This window comes from Chroicocephalus ridibundus, chromosome 6 (genome assembly GCF_963924245.1).
Source record: "Chroicocephalus ridibundus chromosome 6, bChrRid1.1, whole genome shotgun sequence".
Lineage (NCBI taxonomy): Eukaryota > Metazoa > Chordata > Aves > Charadriiformes > Laridae > Chroicocephalus > Chroicocephalus ridibundus.
Window position 1 is genome coordinate 4,027,023 of NC_086289.1, and position 19,462 is coordinate 4,046,484.

The window sequence follows — 19,462 nt, forward strand, 5'->3', positions numbered from 1 at the left end:
TTGTGTCTAATTACGTAGCGGGTCAAAATATGCTTTAGAGGTGGAGCCGCTGGCGCTGTATTTAGTTAGGCTAGTCCAGCACCCCTAGTTCAGATCCTGTTCCCATTAGCTTGTAATTTTGACACATTTTTAATTTGTTTGAGCTGAAATTTTCCATTCCATGAGGATTTTTTACCTCGGGGTGAATTAAAAAAATAGAATTACAACAAAAATTGTAGAGCTGGGTCTGAGTGGGAGAGGGAGAGGGATGTTGGTTTTGCTGTGTTTGAAACAAAGCAGAGCTGTGATCCTGCAGCTGCGGTACTGGTCTGCTTTGTTTTGGATAAAAAGGTCTGAATTTTGCAGCAGAGTTGTTGTGGTGTCAGGAGTGTGCCCGTCATTGTTCCCAAATTTGGGGCAATTTCTCAGTCTTGGAAAGAAATGAAGTGGGCACTGCCAACGCAGCTGAAGGTGGTGTTGGGTGCTCTGTGACGCTCCCTGAGGCACAGGGGTGGTGGGTGTGAGGTGGGGACCTCTGCCAGCGTGCAGGGGGTGCGGGGGGAGCAGCAGAGCTAGGTGAAGATGAGCACAGAGTAATCGGAGCAAGGATGGAGCCTGTGCGAAGAAGGTGAGAGCAGGAGCTCAGACAACTGGCCCTCAAACTTAGGTGCTGCGAGAAATAAGCTTACCCTTATAGAGTCATCTGGGTTGGAAGGGACCTTTGAGATCATTGAGTCCAACCATTGACCTAACACTGACAAAACCACTGCTAAACCATATCGCTCAGCACCATGTCTACCCGTCTTTTAAATACCTCCGGGGATGGCGACTCCACCACTTCCCTGGGCAGCCTGTTCCAATGCTTGATAACGCTTTCCGTGAAGAAATTTTTCCTAATATTCATCCTCAACCTCCCATGGTGCAACTTGAGGCCATTTCCTCCTCTCCTATTGCCTGTTACTTGGGAGAAGAGATGGAGTTCCCCCTCGCTACAACCTCCTTTCAAGTAGTTGTAGAGCCCTTCTATCCGTCATGACTGCCCTGACTTTAATTTCTTATGACGGTCTCCCATTGCATGATCCTACAGATATCTGTGTTATTTCTCCTTGTCTCATAAGCCTGGCAGTTTCCTCCTGCTCTTCCTCACTGCTCCCAGCCTCCTCTGCCTCCCTCTGGGCAGCAGAAAGCAAGTGAAGCTACAGGTTGAGGAGAAACCATGGCAGGTCCTGCTAAGATGACTGAATGTAGGCAAGATGTGCAATATCGCCAATACGTTGTTTTTCTTGCTGTTTTGCTGAAGGGAAGGTTCAGCCGCAGAATCCGGCCGCAGACGGTTGTGTCTCTGGCTGGCAGTGCCCTGGTGCTTGTTGCAGCGTGGGACTCTCCCAGCAGTGATGTCAAACCATCAGCAGCAATAACCCTCAGGGCAGAAGCTCACCTGCCTTTCATTTAGGAAACAACAGAAGAGAGAGATTAGGTGTAATTTTTTCTGTGCTACCTGTGGCAGAACAAGGTGTTTGTCAGTGCCCCGAGGAAACCACTAGCTCAGAAGTCTGCAGCACTCCTGGTGCTTGGAATCCATCATTCCCGCAGGGCTCTGGTGCTTGCAGGAGGCATTCCCATGCAAGGAAATAACTTGAAGCATCACTTCCGCGGCCCAGCCTGCTGCTTCCTCAGATGTTCTTTATCCTGTGCTTCTGTGAATATGGTTAAAAAAGTATGAAATAATACTGGGAGCTAGACAGGGAGTGAGGAGCGGCCCTCCGCAGTTGCTGGCAGTGTTTTCAGGAACAGCCTGGCTGGGAAGCCAGAGGAAAAGCTGCTGTGGCAGTGTGCAAGGTTGCGTTATCGTTTCCTCATGAAATGTAGAAGCTTAATGGGGACGTGTCAGTAGTGGTGGCACATCCAGGATACAGGATGGCAGTGTGTAGAACACGGGTTGTCCAGCCCCACTGAATTCCTCTTTCGACGATCCCGTGTGCTGCCTCTGCTCCATACCATTGCCACTGCGCTACCCGGCTGCCTGCAACACCGCTGCCATGAAATTTTAATGCCCAGCTTTATAGGTTAAAGTTTGCACTGACATTTATGAGTCAGTTAAGCTTTCAACACATGCCTCGAAAGTGGCAGCCCTGAGATGAACAAGAAGCAAAGAAAAAAAATAATCGCACGGCCAAGTGAGCCCAGAAATTTCCTGATAAGAGTTTTTGCTTCAGGATTTGTCGTTATCCAGTGGGAAATCATGTCCTTACGTGTCAGTTTGTGCCACCAAAGCTGTCTGTACTTTGCAAAATAGCAGAACTGTTTGCAGTGCCAAACAAGCCATTCATATTCTTTTTTTGTTTCAGGTCTTTTGATACGTCTAATGGCTGATAAATGCCAGCACAGTCACAAATACTCTGCAGTGCTTAATGCGTGAGTCTCTCGCCTCTTTGACTTACTGACTTATATTCTGAGAGGCACCCTAGTGTCCTCTTTGGATGAGGCTTCTCTGGTGCTACCCATAATCGTATTTCCTGTAGGAATTCCTCGAGTATTTACCTTCCAGTCACCATAGGATCTGTGTGTGGCCCTGACCCTTCACATCCCCTCCTTTATCAGTGGGAGTGGGGGACTGTCGTAAATACTGATGGCTCTTGGATGGGTCCGAGTCCTTTGATGCTATAGTTGGTCTTGAAAAGCTTGAATAAGCACCCTCCCATGGTATGCCAGCCAGTTGGGATGGTGGTTTTCTCTCCGTTCTCATGTTTCCCCATTGATTTTGTGGCCATTCAAAGGAAATGTACTTTGTACTCGGCACTGGTGAGGCCTCACCTCGAGTGCTGTGTTCAGTTCTGGGCCTCTCTGTACAAGAGGGACATTGAGGTGCTGGAGCATGTCCAGAGGAGAGCGACCAGGCTGGTGAGGGGTCTGGAGACCAGGTCATATGAGGAGAGGCTGAGGGAGCTGGGCATGTTTAGCTTGGAGAAGAGGAGGCTGAAGGGAGACCTCATAGCCCTCTACAGCTACCTGAAAGGAGGGTGTAGAGAGGTGGGTGTTGGCCTCTTCTCCCAGGTGAATAATGGCAGGACCAGAGGAAAAGGTCTGAAGTTGCGGCAGGGAGGTTTAGATTAGATATTAGGAAGAATGACTTTACTGAAAGAGTGGTCAGGCACTGGAACAGCCTGCCCAGGGAGGTGGTGGAGTCACCATCCCTAGAGGTGTTTAAGAAACGTCTAGATGTGGCACTTCAGGGCATGCTCTAGTGGCAGAGATTGTAGGTTGTTGGGGTTTTTTTCATTGGTTTTTTTTGGTTTGTTTTTTTTTGTGTGTGTGTATGTGTGTGGTTGGACTCGATGATCTCAAAGGTCCTTTTCAACCATGAAGATTCTATGGTTCTATGATTCTGTCAAAAGGAACAGGACCACTGGAGTGAGGTACTTCCATTTTCAGGCAGAAGATGAAAACTCAAGACTAACTAGGAAACGCCCTTCTTCCTCCAGCAGCCAGTTCGGTTGATTGCTTGTTACTTGTTTGTTTGCAGCAGTGTCTGCTGTTTGCTGGATTTTGACCAAGCCCTCACTGAAGAGGGTGTCTGCTCTGAAGAGTTCACAGCATAGGGCACCTGATGGTTAAAACAAGGTACATGTGATCTGAAAAGGAGCTGATGTCAGCAGCTGCTGCTCAGAGCAGAATCCACACCTCCTGCAGCAGCCAGGAGACAACATGGCCCTAGTGCTGCACATCCGTGCGTGTGTCTGGTCGTTGCTCGGCGTTAAGAGTTGGGGAACCCTCCCAGCTGCAGTTGATGAACAACCCAGCAATGAAAAATCTGGAGAATTTTCTGCTGGGTTAGAGGTCTGGGTTTCTTGTTGAAGGTTCAGCAGGAGGCAAGGAGGGTCCTGGGGAGCACAATGTGAGCGGAGGAGGTGGGAGAGGGCTGGGAGCACTGGTGGGAGCCTAAAGCTGGCTCATGTTTTTGCAAAGGTTGGAAGGGGTCTGTGAAACGGGGGAGGGAATTTGGGGAAGGAAAGGATGGTTTCCTCATCAACAAAGTTATCTCGGCCATAGCTGCATAAGGCTAGTTAATTCGTTTCACGGGTGGACAGAAACTCTGTATTCCACATTTCCACCTGTGATGGAAGTCAATGCAAACCGTATCCAGTAATATTTAAATAAATATGCTATGTAATGCTACTCTGGTAAATACAAACCTGGGTCTATGGCAGGGGTGCTTTTTGCTTGCTGTTTATTTCAGTTTCTCATCCATAAAAGTGGACGTAATATTCACAGTGTCAATTATTGCTTGTGGCTCACTTTCTTATTGTTAAAATCTTGTCATTAAAAAAAACCAACCAAACCAAACAACAACCCCCAGTAGAAGTGCCCCTGAAGAATTGTAACGGTTCTGGCTTTTCAGCAGTATTTGAACAGCGTGTCCTTGAGGTCTGGGCTCACACACCACTAGCAGCAGAATACGGAATAGGTTCTCATTCAACAACTACAGTCCACGTGGGCTGAAAAATAGAGGAACCTTGCTCGTGGAAGCAGATGGGAAAATGTACTGAAAAACTACAAGGCAGGCGAAATGAAAGTTGTACAAGAAACCTGAATTCTGGCATTCTCTCGTTTTCCAGGCGTTAGTGTTTTGTTAACATGGTATTGTGTAGGAAATAGTCAGTTATAAGACGTTGTGGTACATGTAACGTCAGAAAAGGAATTGTTTCAATGCTCAGCATCTCTCTTCCAGACTGTTGCACTTCTGAGGGTCTCAGGACTGAGTCGGCAACTCTGGAAAGGGGCTGCCTCCAATTCCTGGTCTTTTGTGTAACATAACAGTGGCCAAAATGAGTATGTTTGATAATTGGGTGGAGGAATTTTCTTCCATTCTTGCAAATTTGAATGCCAAGTAGCATCTGATAATACTTATTTTTACTGCTTAGAAATAGAATCCTATTATCTCAGGAAATTCTTATCACCACTAGTCATTTGATGAGAAACAATGAGTTAAAGATGGTATCAAGTGTGGAAGAAACTGCTTGTCCTGAGTTGAAGTGACTTACTTAGAATAAATATAGACTTTTTTTTTCCTAGTGGGTTTGAGTTTCTTTGTTCCTCGAATATAAAACACAGTACGAGGGTTTCCCCCCCACAATAAAGCTTTTTATATTTATTTTTTTTTTAAGTTTCCACCTCAAAGCACATAAACCATCAGGCTTTTAAGGAAGGGTTGCTTGCCACATTTTGCCTAGAGAAAAGGCAGAGTTAGCTTGTCAGATCCTCTCCCGTTGCACCCTGTGCTGATTTATACTAACTGAAGATCTGTCTGGCTGCTCCTAATGTTTTGCTGTTCTTAGTCCGTATGAAGTTCTTTGGCCTTTATGGAGGTTTCAGAAAATCACTTCAAATTCACACGAAAGCTGGGTTACGCCTTGTTTTACCAGTGTGGGCGGCGAAAAGTATGCCATCCAGCAGTGCTCTTCATTACCCGTTTGCTGACAGAGGCATAGCAGGTTTGGGAATTATTTGTCAGTAATAGGTTTTGTTAGAATTTTAAGAAGGACAGAATCCTATGGATGAAGAGGCTTCAGGCAGCCTCAGTGGGTTCACAGACATTATTCAAGCTTATTGACCTTATTCCCTGATTTTCAACCCTTTTGCTGCACTGAATGAAGAACTCTTTATATTTGATGTGGACATTTTGGGCTTTGTGGTGGAGGTACTGTGGAGCTCGTATCTACAGGTACGCTGTTGTCCTTACAGCACGGGGGCATAGGCTGCTCCAGTAGAGTTCCAGTTCTGTGTAGACTTTTTTCTATACATCAACTTCCGTGCGGTCTATCTGCTGTGACGTGCCATAGGGGGATATGCATGACAAGATGTAGGACTCGAGCCAGATATGAAGCCAGCCTGACAAAATCCCCCAGGCATCCGGTAAAGAGTGAGACACATTTAGATAAGGTTACAGACAAAAATTTCATTAATTTGGTATGCAACTTTTTTGTAATAGATCTGTGACTCAAGCTATTGCAAGAAGAACTCCCCTTTCCCTGAAACTTGAATGCTACACGCACAGAAATTGGGAAAAATTACTTCTGTTGTTTTCTCCTTGCGTTTAAGCCCACATTTGTGGTAACTTAATGTGTGTCTAAATTCTGCCTTGTATTTTTCCATTTTCTCCAGCCTTAAGACAAGATTCCATGTAACACGCTTTATAACTTCATGTTATTAATTAAGAAACAATTACAGCTGATGACTTCAATACCATCAACTTAATTTTCATCCTTACCACATTTCCCATTTAAATTAACTGGTTTATGGATTAACATGTTGTCATCGTATCGTTTTTCCTCCTTACTCTAAATCCTCCCCCGCATTTAAAGATTACTCAGAAAAATGATAATATCCCCAGAATATGCAACGAGAAGCCGCGTTAAGGGGTTGTTGGAGCAACAGCCTTGGGGCAGCCCAGTCTCGTATTCCTGAGCTCCGGAGTCTCCAGCAGGGAAGTCGCCTCCAGCATCCAGGGGGTGGAAGTTGGATGCTTTGCCTCTTCCAAATATGATGGGAAATGATCAGTCCTCGGGGACAGATGAGAACAGGATGGATTTTCCTTCAAAATACCAGAAAAATACTCATCTCTGACTCCTAAGTTAGAATCTTTAAAGGAGTGACAATGTTTGGATCTGACTAGACTTTTAGGTTTGATTCTGATTCTATTGAATATTTACTAGTAAATATTTCGTCAGGAGTAGGACATCTGGCTGTACTAAAATAAAGCTGCGGAGAAACACATTACACAACTTTTCTTTTATATTTTTTGGTATCCACAAACAGATGTAATGGATGGAAGTGCCAAAACAGTGAAGGTTTTCATTATGTCTTTTATATCTGAGAGCTTTCTTCAAAGAGCAAGTTTTCTACAGTTGGTGTGTGCATTTTTGTTGCCTTAAAATTAAACGGCATTGATCATTTCTTACTGACGCTTTTATATAGCCCATTAACTTAATACTGTTGATTTGTTTTGTCTTTTTTTAAATTGTCTTTTTAGTATATTTAAAAAAAAGCACAACACACTCTGCTGCCATCTAGCACCTCAAAACTTGCTAGTAAGCAGCTTCAGTTCACAAAATAGACTATAGTTACAGATTGACACTCATTTTTGAGAGAAAATAGTGTCACTGCCTGCTAATGATAACAGGTATTTGACTGAATCAGCAAATGAACCTAAGCAAGGGACGCTGGGCTGGCAGCTTTGGCCTCGGGTCATCCCCATTGGGGACCAGCCACCCCCATAATTGTCCCCATGGATGGGGATGGACCACAGTAAGACGTACCTGCAGATGTGGTCCTTCCACATTTGATACTTTGATTTGATTATTACAATAGAATAATACAATATATCAATCTTTAAAAAAGCAATGCATAAATATTTTTTTAGCTAAAGTAATATTTCCTCCTGGTTTGTTTTGGTTTTGTTGTTGTTTTTATCTGCGTTGGGTCTGCAAGGGAAGTACGTGTTTCAAGGTCTTGGCGTCATCAGGGGAAGTAAAGCCGAGAGACACCCTGAACCCCAGCCTGTTTATCTCCTCAGGACTGTGTTACAATCTAGTAATTAATTATTTTTTATGCAAAGCCCAGACATGCATGGCAGAGTTCAGAATTACAATATATATTCATTTAACAATGGATTTCTCTACTGCTTTCTGGGACAGATATAATTCCCATGCTTTTCATTACACGAACTATTTAAATCTTGGTCCTGAATTCTTATTAAAAATGATGAGATTTGACCTCAAGGTCTAATACCCAGTTTTGGAGACAAGGTGCTTGATGTGATTTCTAGAGGATTATTTTTAAGAGCATTCGTAGATTAGATCTTTGCGCATAGTTGAGGGATGTGCCCAATGAACCTTGTCTACTGGCTTTTAGACTGCTGTTCAGCATCCAGATGGATTTTTATTTTGTAGTCCTTGAAAGAGTGTAGTTTTGTGGTGTAGGGATACATCTGATGTTTTTATTATCCCTTCGTTGGTACAGGAATGCAACAGTGCTGTTTCTGCAAACTTTTACTGGAGTCTCCCCACACTTAAAGGCAAAATCGTTCCTGATTGAAGTTTCAAGAGCTTGTAGGGCTCATTCCGGTGGCTCAAAGTGTGTTTTACAGCTGGGCGTCTTGTTTTTAACTTTGAGTGTATTTTAGGTGATTGCTAACTTCTTGCATTTGTTACCTGCAGTTCGGTTTTCATCCCAGACGGCAAATCAGGAGGGCTTTGCCAGGGGAGCAGGATAACATGAGGTGACAAGTTACCGCATAGCTCGTCGGGGTGCGCATGCCTTATTCTGCAATAAACCCAAGGTAATTGGAGGTAGGGAACCCTTCAATGAAAGATGGGTGAAATGACTCCAGCTGGAGAGTTGGTGGCATGTGGCAGTGATTTGAGACGTGTCGCTGCCTGGCTGGGAGGCTGGGAAGGAGCCTCCCATACCAAACTCCTTCCGAGCAATGATAGGAAATTACTCCCAACAGCAGTGCAGTACTGTATTATCAGTTTTGAGTGTAAACGTCTGCTTTATTTGGCATAGGAGGTAGGCTCCTTTGCTGTGCCTCCACATTTATTTCGGTACAGTATTGACCTTTTATTTTCCATACGCATGGACCCATTTGTATGTAGTCGGTGGGAAGGGCAATTGGACCCGGTTACGGATTCCAGTTTGCGCGTAACATTTAGAGGCAGCGTGTGCTAGTGCATTCCTGTAGCTTGTAACGCGTGTGAGCCAACAGTTACAGCACATTTCTATCCCAGCGCCAGGGGGGTTGAGTTACAAATGGACGTAAGCTTTTGGGTTTTGCTTTAAAGTCATCGAAATACAGAGTTACATGAGGCAATGATTGTTTAATAATCGGCTGATCTTAAGGGTGTTTTGTTGTAACACACCAAGTTGGTATTTGAGAGTGTTTTGTTGAAGTTACAAAGCATCTATGCTTTTGGTTTGGAAATTGGTAAAAGCATGTGGCATGGCTTCAAGTGCTGAGTGCTTTCAGATGCTGTTCTGTTCCTTTGATTATTGAAAATGATTCCGGCACAATCCTGCTAATTTTCTCTTTGTAGTCCTCTAATTTCAGGAGACTGTTAGAAAGTCCATCTAGGCAGAGTGCTTATTGCTACTGTGAGAGAGATTTTGCAGAGCCAAATTTTAGCAAATGCAGTAATTTTCAAGGATTTGGAACATTTTCTTCCTGCTTTTCTTCTCCTAATTTATTTTTTTTTTTCTAATTTGTGTGCATGCGTGTGCGTGTGTGTGTGTGCATCCTTCACGGTGCATGCTATTCCTTTTCCTCTCCATAGCACCCATTGTATCCCACAGTGTAGTTTAGCACCATTTCTGCTTCCCCCGCATCCTGCAAGCTAATCGGAGGAGGACGGTGTTCAGAAAACCTTCCCGAGCTTTGGGAGTCGTTAGGGACAATCACGCGCGGTCCTTGAAAGCCCAGGCACTGGGGGCAGACGTGTTTATCCTACTCGTAGCTCTGTACCTTGTCACCTGAAAACATGCGACAAACGCTGATTAATCTTAACACCACGTGAATGTGATAGGTGTATATTATTATATCCTCTTGATGGAAGGGGAATCTGAGTAAGAAATTAAGCAATTTACTCGCCGACAGTGGCAGAGCGAAGTCTAAAGGCTGGGTGGCCTGATACCTGCTCTCTCCATTAACACGAGATGTATTTGTTCTCTAGAGGATTTTTCACTACCAGGAGCAGGATTCCGTTGCCTTTAAAAGAGAAATAGTCTTTCCAATACTGATGCACCTTACAGTTTTTGCCAGAAATGACATTTGGCGTATTCACTACATTGTTTCAGTTCCACTCTCTCCCAGAAGGAAATAATTTGAGAGAAAGCATCAACATTTTGCTGCATTAAAAATCATTTTTTCCAATAGAAACAAGATTTAAACTTGTAATTGAAAAGTATTTTACAATAATAGCAAGCAAAACTAAAACTAGTCTGTACTATTTTGTTGCACAGAGTAATTTCTCCAGCAACTTGCTTTCAAAATTTGAAATTAAATGTTTTAAATCAATGTGAATTAAATTTCCTATCTAGCCTCCCCCAAGTCAGCGCTACAGCCACCAAAAAATGTTGTTTACACAGTTGTGTCACAGCTTTAGCATCCTGATTTCTTATCGCAGTTTTTGTGTGTAAACCAGGCTTTCTCCTCATGGGAAGAAAACTGCACTTTTTAGCACTATGTAAGATATTCGTTTCATATCCACTGCGAGTTGTTTCCGGACCAGATTTCATGCCATCCGTTTTTGAAAGTGGTGTTTAAATGGTGGCTCACCTTTCTTCTACTCTGTCGTTACCTTGTTTGCAGAGCAGACTTCTTCTGTAGTTGTTGTCTCATAGCAAAATTTACCCTGTGTTAGATCAACACTGAACTGAAACTCAAGGTATTAAGTCAAAACTGTGCATTTTTCATGTGATCTGAAATACCAGAGCATTTAATCTCTTGATCAGCTTTTTTTTTTTTTTTTTTTTGCTTGTGTGTGTGGTTTTTTTTCCCCCAAATACCTCTCGAATTAAAAGATAAAGGGAGAATAAATTTTCCGCCTGTCCCACAGTCCTTCGTCTCCCCCTCATGTCGGGAATGCCGGCGTCTCCTCTGCTCCCAAGGAGCGTAAATGAGATTGGTTATGTTGGGTTGTGCCCTGGTGCCTCCGCATCCTCCCTTGGCCATTGGGTCTGAATTCAGAAATAGCTACGGGGTTACAGGAATTTGCATAGGCGCTGCCTTTAAGATTGCCAAAAAAAGAAAAATAAAAGACCCTTACTGCCCATCCATAAATATTTCATTCTGATCGTTTCTTATTCATTTCTTGGTTCCCTAGGGGTGTAACATTTCCTGTGGTGCGGTGGTGGTACGGGAGGCTGCCCAGCTCCACAGCTCCTGGGCACATCTTCCCCACCAGCTGCAGGGCAGGCGGTGGCTCTTGGTCCGCAAGAAGAGGGGCCAGCAGAGCCCTCCAAAGGGGACATCTGCCCCATGGCTACAGAGAAAAGTACAAGTCCTACAGCCCCTGGTCCTGCAAGTGTTTACCTCTGCTTAGCTTGGAGCGCAGGAATAATTAATTTGTTCCATTGAGGTCAGCGTTTATGGGATAAATCATCCATATGCATGAGCGTTCCTAGCAGCGGGTCTGAAGTTAAAGTTTCCTGGCTCCTGCAAAGTGGGCGTGAGAAGAGCACGTCCTTCTGCCCAAGGGCTGCAAGGTTGTGCCCGTGCAAGGGCAGGCTGGTGCCATGGCGCATGGGTGGTTTTTGGAGCCCAGGCGTGCGGCTGCTTCTGCAGTTGCGCTGAAGGGAGTTTGGAGATGGGTTTTCTGGTCCTGCTGTCGCCCATGTGTGCACTGGAGCCGGGGAGGGCATGGCCACCAGTTACAGATCTGGTGGTTTGGGCGAGGTCTCTTTTGTGTGTCCGTCATGCGACCCAAGGGCTTATTAAAGCTTTTGTTCTTCTCAGAGGTAATAAATGCTCCAGCCTCCCTTCAGGCTTCCCGTACAGTTGTTCAAGATCAGCATTTTTTAAATTTAATTTCTCTATGGCATGTTTTTTTCCATTGTCAACCAGGGCTTAACTTGGTGACTGTGTTCATTAGTGATTTCTTTGAAGACAATAGTGGAAGATGCCGTTGATCTATAGACCAGGATTTTATTATTTTTTCATATACATTTTTGGTAGCTTTCTTCTGCTGCTTCAGAACAAACAAATGGCACAGATCTCACTGTATCCAGTTGGGAATACATTTTATTCTTTAGCAAAATGTTGTTGTAATAAAATGTTTTTGTTTGTTAAAATGTTCTCTGCTTTATTTATAAGCCACAAATGTGTCTTCCCGTTTTGACTCTCACAAAAGCAGAAATTTTCCAATGTGCCTTAAGTTTGTTAGTTAATTCAATATGATGCCAATCAGATATTCTCTGAGAATTGCATAAATAATCTTTTGGGGCCCATGTTTTGCATGTCTGTGTAATATCCAACATAATTTTAAAGGCTGTGGTTCTTGGGGATGGAATTGGAGGAGAGAGTGTTTGAAGAGGATTTATAATATTTACTGCAATAAAGAAATTTAGGGATTACTCAAAGATCCTGTCAGTATTTGGGTCAGAAATACAGCCCAGAGGTATTAGTATGATAGGCAAGTATAAGCATTAGACTGTATTAGTGCTTTAGCTATCATAATAGCACAATAGTCCACCATGTGATGGCTAGTGCACTAAACATTTATTGTGGATTAGCTGGGAAAAACGCGCAAGCTGTCTTGCAAACAGACCAGGGAAGGTGACTGTTATTCCTTTTATTGGGTCCATCCTGGAGGGGGTTTGTTGGAGGCAAAGAAATTTGTGATCACAGCAGAGAAAGGCAAAATCTTTTCCGTCTGAAATTTTTTAATTAAAAAAGGAGAATGTTGCCTCACTCGCAGTGGTTAGCAAAATAAGTAACGGCTGACCTGTTCTTCTTTGAAAAGGACTATTTGAGCATGAGCAGCATCTGATAATTTAGGTACGTGTTTTAGGGAACCATTTTAATATCTCCTCTGAAAAGGGTGACTATATATGGAAATTTTTATTACATTCCCAAATAACAATTTTCTGTGGTGTGATTCCATCTAAATCCTTTTGCCTACTCTAAGTGTAAAAAAAGCTTAATCCGTATGAATATTGAAATACCGCTAGATACAAATTGAATTTTGTCTGATGTTTCTGAGTGTTTTCCCATCTCATAAACATGTAGTTTGTCCAAAGGAAGCCGGAGATAATAAGCAAAAGTCTACTGTTCCTTTTTGCTTCGTAAGACCAGGCTTTAGATCCTTTGATCCTTCCCTCCTTTTCCGTGACCTCTGCTAGGGTCTTAAAATTATACATTCCAGATTACACCTCCACAATTTTTCTGTCCTGGGATGATGAAAGGATTTGTGTATTATGATAATAATGTAAAGAATCCTTTTGGAACCTGGTTAGTACAGCTAATTTGAAGCTACAACCAAAAATGTAATTTCCAAAGCAAATTACAATATTCATAAAGTGTTAAACAGATACCTAACTAATTTCTAATCGCTCTTGTATTCTTGATATCTTGCACGGGCCTTTTTTTAGGCCTGCCCGCTCGCTGCCATTTAATTTGTCTTTAGCTGTGTGCGGTGGATTAGCATTTCATCAGGGTGGATTAAGATTGAGCTGACACTGAAGCTTTCTTTTTTATTTTTACATGTGCATGTGTGGGGACAAGCAGATGCACCCATGTTTCCTTATCTCGCTCCCGACGCCTGGTGGGTGCTGGTGTGGACGGGAACCCTGAGCACTCGAGGAGGGGGAACACTGAAATGGATGAAATGCGTGTTAAAAAACAAACATGCAAAAAAAAAATTAAAAAAAGTCATTCCCTGGGGAGAAATTGCATTGAGGTTGCTGGCTGGGTCGGCGCGGGAGATTTCATCGGGCTAAAATGATGTCACATGGGGCGAGGGCTTTAGCGGTTTTATTTAGCTCCTAATCCCCACGCACTGCCGGGCCAGTTGTCCATGTGCGCGCCGTCCCCAGCGGCAGAGGATAAAGCATCTGGGCTGAGCGCGGCCGCCCTCTTCTGCGGCTGCACTCACGGGAAGGGGCTCTCCCTCCGCCGACCTGGAGCGAGAGCGGGCGGCAGCGGCCGCTGCGCGCTTTGCCTGCTAAGGTTTCAAAGAATTAATAATTCAGGCAACACTTTGAAAGGCAAAACCGCCAGTCGGAGGTTTCTGAAGTCCCAGGAGGGCTCAGGCGGAGTGCGGTCTGGTTTTGATGCACGCCGGAGAAGCGCTGAGAAGGAAGGCACCTCCTCTTCTCCGTTTCGGTGGGAGCAAGCGTCCTCGAGGCGATGCCCATCCCCAGCAAGCACCCCAACATCGGCCGCTCGCAGAGCTGGGATGCTGCCGGCTGGTATGAAGGCAACTGGGAGAGCGAGAATGCCTTTGAGTACCAAAGGCTGCCGGGCCGGAGGAGCTCCCTGACCTACGGCGGCGAGGGCGGCTGGTATGAGCCGCCGCGAGCCAACGATATCATCTTGCAGGGCGGTGCAGACCTGAAGCAAGAGGCGTACCCATACCAGGATGCCGCCTTCGCCCCGGGACCCCTCAGGAAAGGCTCCGTCCCTGACTTCACCTACTGTGACCGGCAGGCAGCCATGGCGGGCCGGGGCTCCCTGCCACCCCAGGATTACTACAGTGACCCGTCCCTGTCAGCTAGGTCGCCCAAGGACCCCCGCTGCTACCGCGACCACATGGTGAGCAGGCCCCTGGCCAGCTACGGGGCGCCCGGCAGCCGGCTGTCCTGGGACCAGGCCCCAGTCCGCCCGCCTGCCCCACCAGAGGCTGCCCGCCTCTACAGGGACCCCAAGATGGCCCTGGACGGGCAGCGGATGCGCGGCAGAGATGTCTCCCCAGCACGGTATGGCGTGGAGCCCCCTGGCCCGCGGTACGCAGCAGAGCCGCCCACCTTCCCTGGCAGACAGGCCTATGGCGACGGGGCGGAGCGGCCCCCCGAGCCGGCGGGGGGCAGGCAGGCTGCCCCCACCTGCCTGGTGGTGGACCCCACTGGCAGCGCCGGCAGCAGCTATGGACCGGGCAGGGAGAGCGCCGGAGCCAAGGGCCCCTACGACAGCTACGAGGCGGCAGTGGCCAACCCTTCCCACCCGCCGGTGCCCCCCACCTTCCCTGCGCCAGAGGGGAAGAGGAGCTTCGACCCCGAGTTTGTGGCGCTGCTGCGTGCGGAGGGCGTCTCGGAGAGCACCTTTGCCGCCCTGCTGCAGCAGGGCTTCGACTCCCCCAACCTGCTGGCCATGATGGAGGAGAACGACATCAAGTCCGTGGCTCCGAACCTGGGGCAGGCCCGCGTGCTCTCCCGCATCGCCCACAACTACAAGGCAGAAATGCAGCTGCAGAGGCAGGAGAGGAGGAGCGGGGCGCTGCGCCCCAGGACCCGCTCCAACAGCTTCAGCCACCGCAGCGAGCTACCGGGTGACTACGGGGTGCCCCTCAGCTCGGGGCCCACCACGGATGGCCCTGCCGCCCCACAACCTCTGCCTCCACTGCAGCCACTTTCCCCGAGAGCAGGGGAGATGCACCGCCGCCCATCCAGCGCCCCAACCCAGCATCTGCTGGAGACCACCACCTACCCTGCCCCAGGGGCTCCTCAAGGGCCGTCCTTCCTCCCTAGTTCCGGATACAACACCCCTCTGCCTTGCAACACACACCCGCGTCCAGCCTCTGCCTACTCCGCTCCAGCCGGCATGCCCATGACCACAGCCAACCCACACGCCAGCCCCAAAACAGCCTACCCCACCACCTACACCGTGCCCATGGAGCTGATGAAGAGGGAGCGGACAGTGGCAGCGTCGCCGGTGCCCAGCCCACACGGCAGCCCACAGCTCCTGCGCCGGCCGGGAGCGCCGGGGGACGGCAGCCTGGCGCCCACCGGACCCTCTTTCCCTGCCCAGCTCTCCCCGTACCCGAAGCTCAGCAGGCGCACGGGGCCCCCCGTCATCGTCTCCACCATGGCATCACCTGAACCAAGTAATTTCCAGGGGGTCTTAGCCCATACAGTAGTTTAGAACCTCCTTGTTGTTGCTTACTTTATCGCCCCTAAAAAGCTCACAGTCAAACATATTGGGGTTTCGTGCCTAAAAATTGGACACTTTCCTATTTAGAAAAGGAGATGAATGGGATTTCTTCACAGGTCTGTGCTGGCTGTGCAGAGCTAAAGATGCTGGTTCTTGCTCTGTGGGTAAATTCCAAATACTTTATTTGTTTAGCCAACTTCAGTTAAAAGTGGGCAGTATCTGAGATAATGCTTCCAGGGTTAATATTGCTGTTCCTGTTGTTTGTAGAGAACGGGAGATTAGATACTGCGCTGGCTGAGCAATTAGGACTGCAGGGTTTGCTGCAGATTGACTTTTTGCCGCTGTTATCAGGCACAAATGTGTTTCTCCGAGGAAATGGTTAGCATTGTTTTGACTAAATTCATCAGATAGCTAATGGCGTTATTTGAGAATCGACTTACCTTTGGCCATTACCTAAGTCTTTTCTTCTTATTATGAATTTGCTGTTTTATCAGGCATACAAAATAAACCCCTTGATTTCCTTCTAGAGATGCCTGTAAGTGAAGCGATATAGCTGTTAAAGTAATAGGTCTGTGCTTAAAACTAAAAGCCTGTCATTAAGCACTAGAACAATAAAAATGAATGGTGGCTCCTCGTCTTCCCTTCTCCTTCTAGAAGTGCTCAGGCCCTTGGCTGCTCAGATGTGAAGCTGGAAAAGCTGAGCCGGTTCCACTCCTCCACTTGGGAGATGTACATTGATGATAACGCTCAGAGCCTGACAGAAACTAACCCCCAAAACCACACTGCTAAGTACGAGGAAATTTGGAAAATCCATTCATTTGTGGCTTGACTTGTTTGAAAAAAGGGGGAAAAAATCCCTTGAAGTGTTTTTCCTCTACGAGCAGGGAATTTTCTCCCTGTGCAGTTCAGCTGAACTCCCATGCAAACCAGTCTCGAACAATGTGCCGTACCAGCGTACACGCACAAAGCTTTAATAAAAGGATACCATTTATAGGCATAGAGATGGTGCCAAACTGGTGATGCCATTCCACAGGAATCTAAATAAAGAATGATTTGGGGAGTGGAAATGATAAAGTTGTCAAAATGCAGACGCTTGGCGCACCCCTTTCCCTGGCTTACCATGATTACACAGCTAGGAAGTAGATGCCGTTTCTTTCACGCTTATGTGTCCTTTATGTAGCTGGTGTAATGTATTGATTTCTAAAAAATGCTTCAATATTAGGCAACGCGTTCTGTGTTGACATGGATCAGATGTGAAAGCAGTACATCCAGGCAGTATTTTTAAATAAACAATTTCCTAAAGCCTGAGAAAAAAGACAAACTGGCATAATGCGGGGAACACAAATATGTTCATTTATTTGCGGTTTTGAGCCGAATTGAGCCAGTCGGTTCTGATGCCGTGAAAGCCCTGGGGCGAGGGACCACTGGACCACATGCCTTGGGAGCGGTCTCCTCTGCCTCAAGAAATGGACCCCTCCTTACCTGTGTCTCATCTATAAACTGCAAACCCTATTCTCTAAAAATGTAGATATTATCCCTTCCCTTTAAAAGAATTACCGGTGCGCAACAAGAGGAAGCCAGCAGCGTTTCTGTGCTGCTGAGCTCTTTCTCGCTACTCAGCCCGCTTTTTCTTTTTGCCTACGACCAACTCATTTGCATGAGGATGACATTTGTTGCTCCAGTAATTTCATCTGATAATGGCCAGCTTGCAAAGCGGATCTGAAAACATATTCCTTAATTATGTGTTGCTAAGCAACGGGAGGGTTTGGCCATAATCACAGAAAGATTATCTTCTCATTGAAGTCCCTGAAAGGTTTAGCTGAAGTAGGACCTGTAAAATTGTCTTCATTTTTATTTATTTCCCCTTTTTATTTTCCAAAGAGTCTGGGAGGTTTTCTTCCTGTTAAACTATATTTTAAAAGTAGAAGCCAAGGTAAGACACGTGGCAAATGGAAGGATACGGATTAAAAATGGAAGGCGTGGCGGTTTGTAGATGTTTGGGCTGCGTTGAGGAATTACTCTTTAAGGAACACCACTTGCTAAGGAGTGTTCACACTTACACGCGAGGTGATAAGCGAATATTACAAATATGCTAGGATGTTTTTAAAACATTGAGTGGATGACAGAAACTTGACTAAATCCAGTAAAATTGCATTTGCCAGCAGGAAGAGACAGGATGCGTTTTTAGGAGCGAAGAGCCTTCTCCTGGCTGTAGCTTTGGCTGTGGATACTTGAGTTGCAAGGTGGAAGCAAGTTCAGTATTAAACTCTGTCTCTTAAATGGCTGCAGATATTTTCTGTCAGTGTAGGTTAATGTCTTCTCAGTCAGTGGAGGGTTATAAAATGTGTGATATAGTCCAGTGGTATTTTGAAGCTTGTTATATGGATAGGGATTTAAAGTAAATCATTTTGGTTATTTTTGAAGTCTTGCTGGACTATGCGTAGTAGTCTTTCTGCAGTGAGTTGTTTCTAGATACTCAAGTTGTGATTTTGTGCGGAGCTTTGACACTCCATGTGGATTCTGCACAGCTGCTATTTTCCTTTGGAGTTTGGGCAGAGAGGGAGGTGCCGGGTGCCGTCTTCTGCCTGGTATTTCTGATGGCAGAGACAATGACCTGGGCAGGGATACAGGGACGCGCCGCATGCTTATGGGCCTTTTGCTTCGGTACGGTTAGATAAGGGAAAAGCATCAACAAGATCTATTGCTTCAACTTCCTTGCATTTCATAAAATAATGATTAAGAAGAAGCTAGATGAATTGCCCTTTTTGAGAATTGCAGAGTTACATGGAGAGAAGGCGGTGAATGAGCACCCTGAACCCATTGCTGTGGCGGGAGAGCGAGTAGGGCGCAGGAGCTGAGAGCGATGTCTCCGGAGCCGAGCCAGCTTCCCTTCCTGGGAACTCCCCAACCACGGCTCTGGCAAAGCTGCTGCTCTCTGCATCATCGAGACCTTGTCCATGAAGCTGTCAGGAATGGCTTCCCCAGCGAGAAACGTCCTCAGAGCCGGCCACTCCTGCAGCCTCGCCATCCGTAGCATCACAGGCAGGGAATGCACTAAGTCTTCTCAGTGGCAAGCATGGAAAAAAACCCTGCAAAGTCTGAGCGACAAAACTGTGTCAGCTGGTGGTCTGCTGCCAGAGTGGGTTTGTGGCCAGCCTCGTGCCGGAGCGGGTGGTAATGCAGGGAAATAAATAGCGTAGGTTAGCAAAGCTGGTAAGGGCAAACCGCGTCTAACGGTCACTGATCAGATTACTGGAGCTCCACCTCCAAAATGTTGCATCTTCAGATTATGTTTGCTCGTGTTTTTATCAGATGACTTGATCTGTAATTTTCTTATCCAATGTTTCAGTCTTAAAGCAGTTGGCTGATAAGAAGTTTTGTATTTTGGTAGCTAGCCTAGACTTTGCCCAAATGAGGGGTTGGTCCAGATTTCTGTTTCTGATGATGGATTTAGGGAGCTTCAGTAAGGAACGGTGATTCGTTGCAAATGTGCGTCTTGCATGGATTTTCAAACTCTGGTTTATATATGAAGATATGAAAGTAAATGACCACGAAGAGGAAATGGTTCCCACAGGGATGAGGAACAGGGATGCCCCATACAAATCGGGTAGGTGTAAGGAAGGAGGAGAAGAATTACTTGGCTGTAAGATTTGGTTAGAGGCCTGACTTTCCCTGAGCAGGAAAGCCAGGCTGAGAGAAGCTGCCTTCCTTGGACAAGTAGTTCTCTCCAGTGTGAAGGGGACTCATCTTCTCTTTTCTAGCTTAGAGCCCAGCTAGAAATGCCTTTCACTGTGATTAGCTCAGCTCTGCTTATACTGTTTGACACTTGATTATGATACTTTT

The 19,462-nt window shown here is 46.2% G+C and overlaps 1 protein-coding gene across 3 annotated transcripts in view; it reads left to right on the forward strand.

The window, feature by feature from the left end:
* Positions 1–19,462, forward strand: part of CTBP2 (C-terminal binding protein 2) — a 147,451-nt gene that overhangs the window by 85,405 nt on the left and 42,584 nt on the right. The window contains exon 1 of one of the 3 annotated variants that reach the window (XM_063340257.1): positions 13,880–15,572. The exons of the other annotated variants lie outside the window; for them this stretch is intronic. Coding sequence (XP_063196327.1) covers positions 13,880–15,572 — 1,693 coding nt within the window. Of the gene's footprint in view, positions 1–13,879; positions 15,573–19,462 lie in introns of those variants that run through there. 3 annotated transcript variants of the gene reach the window in all.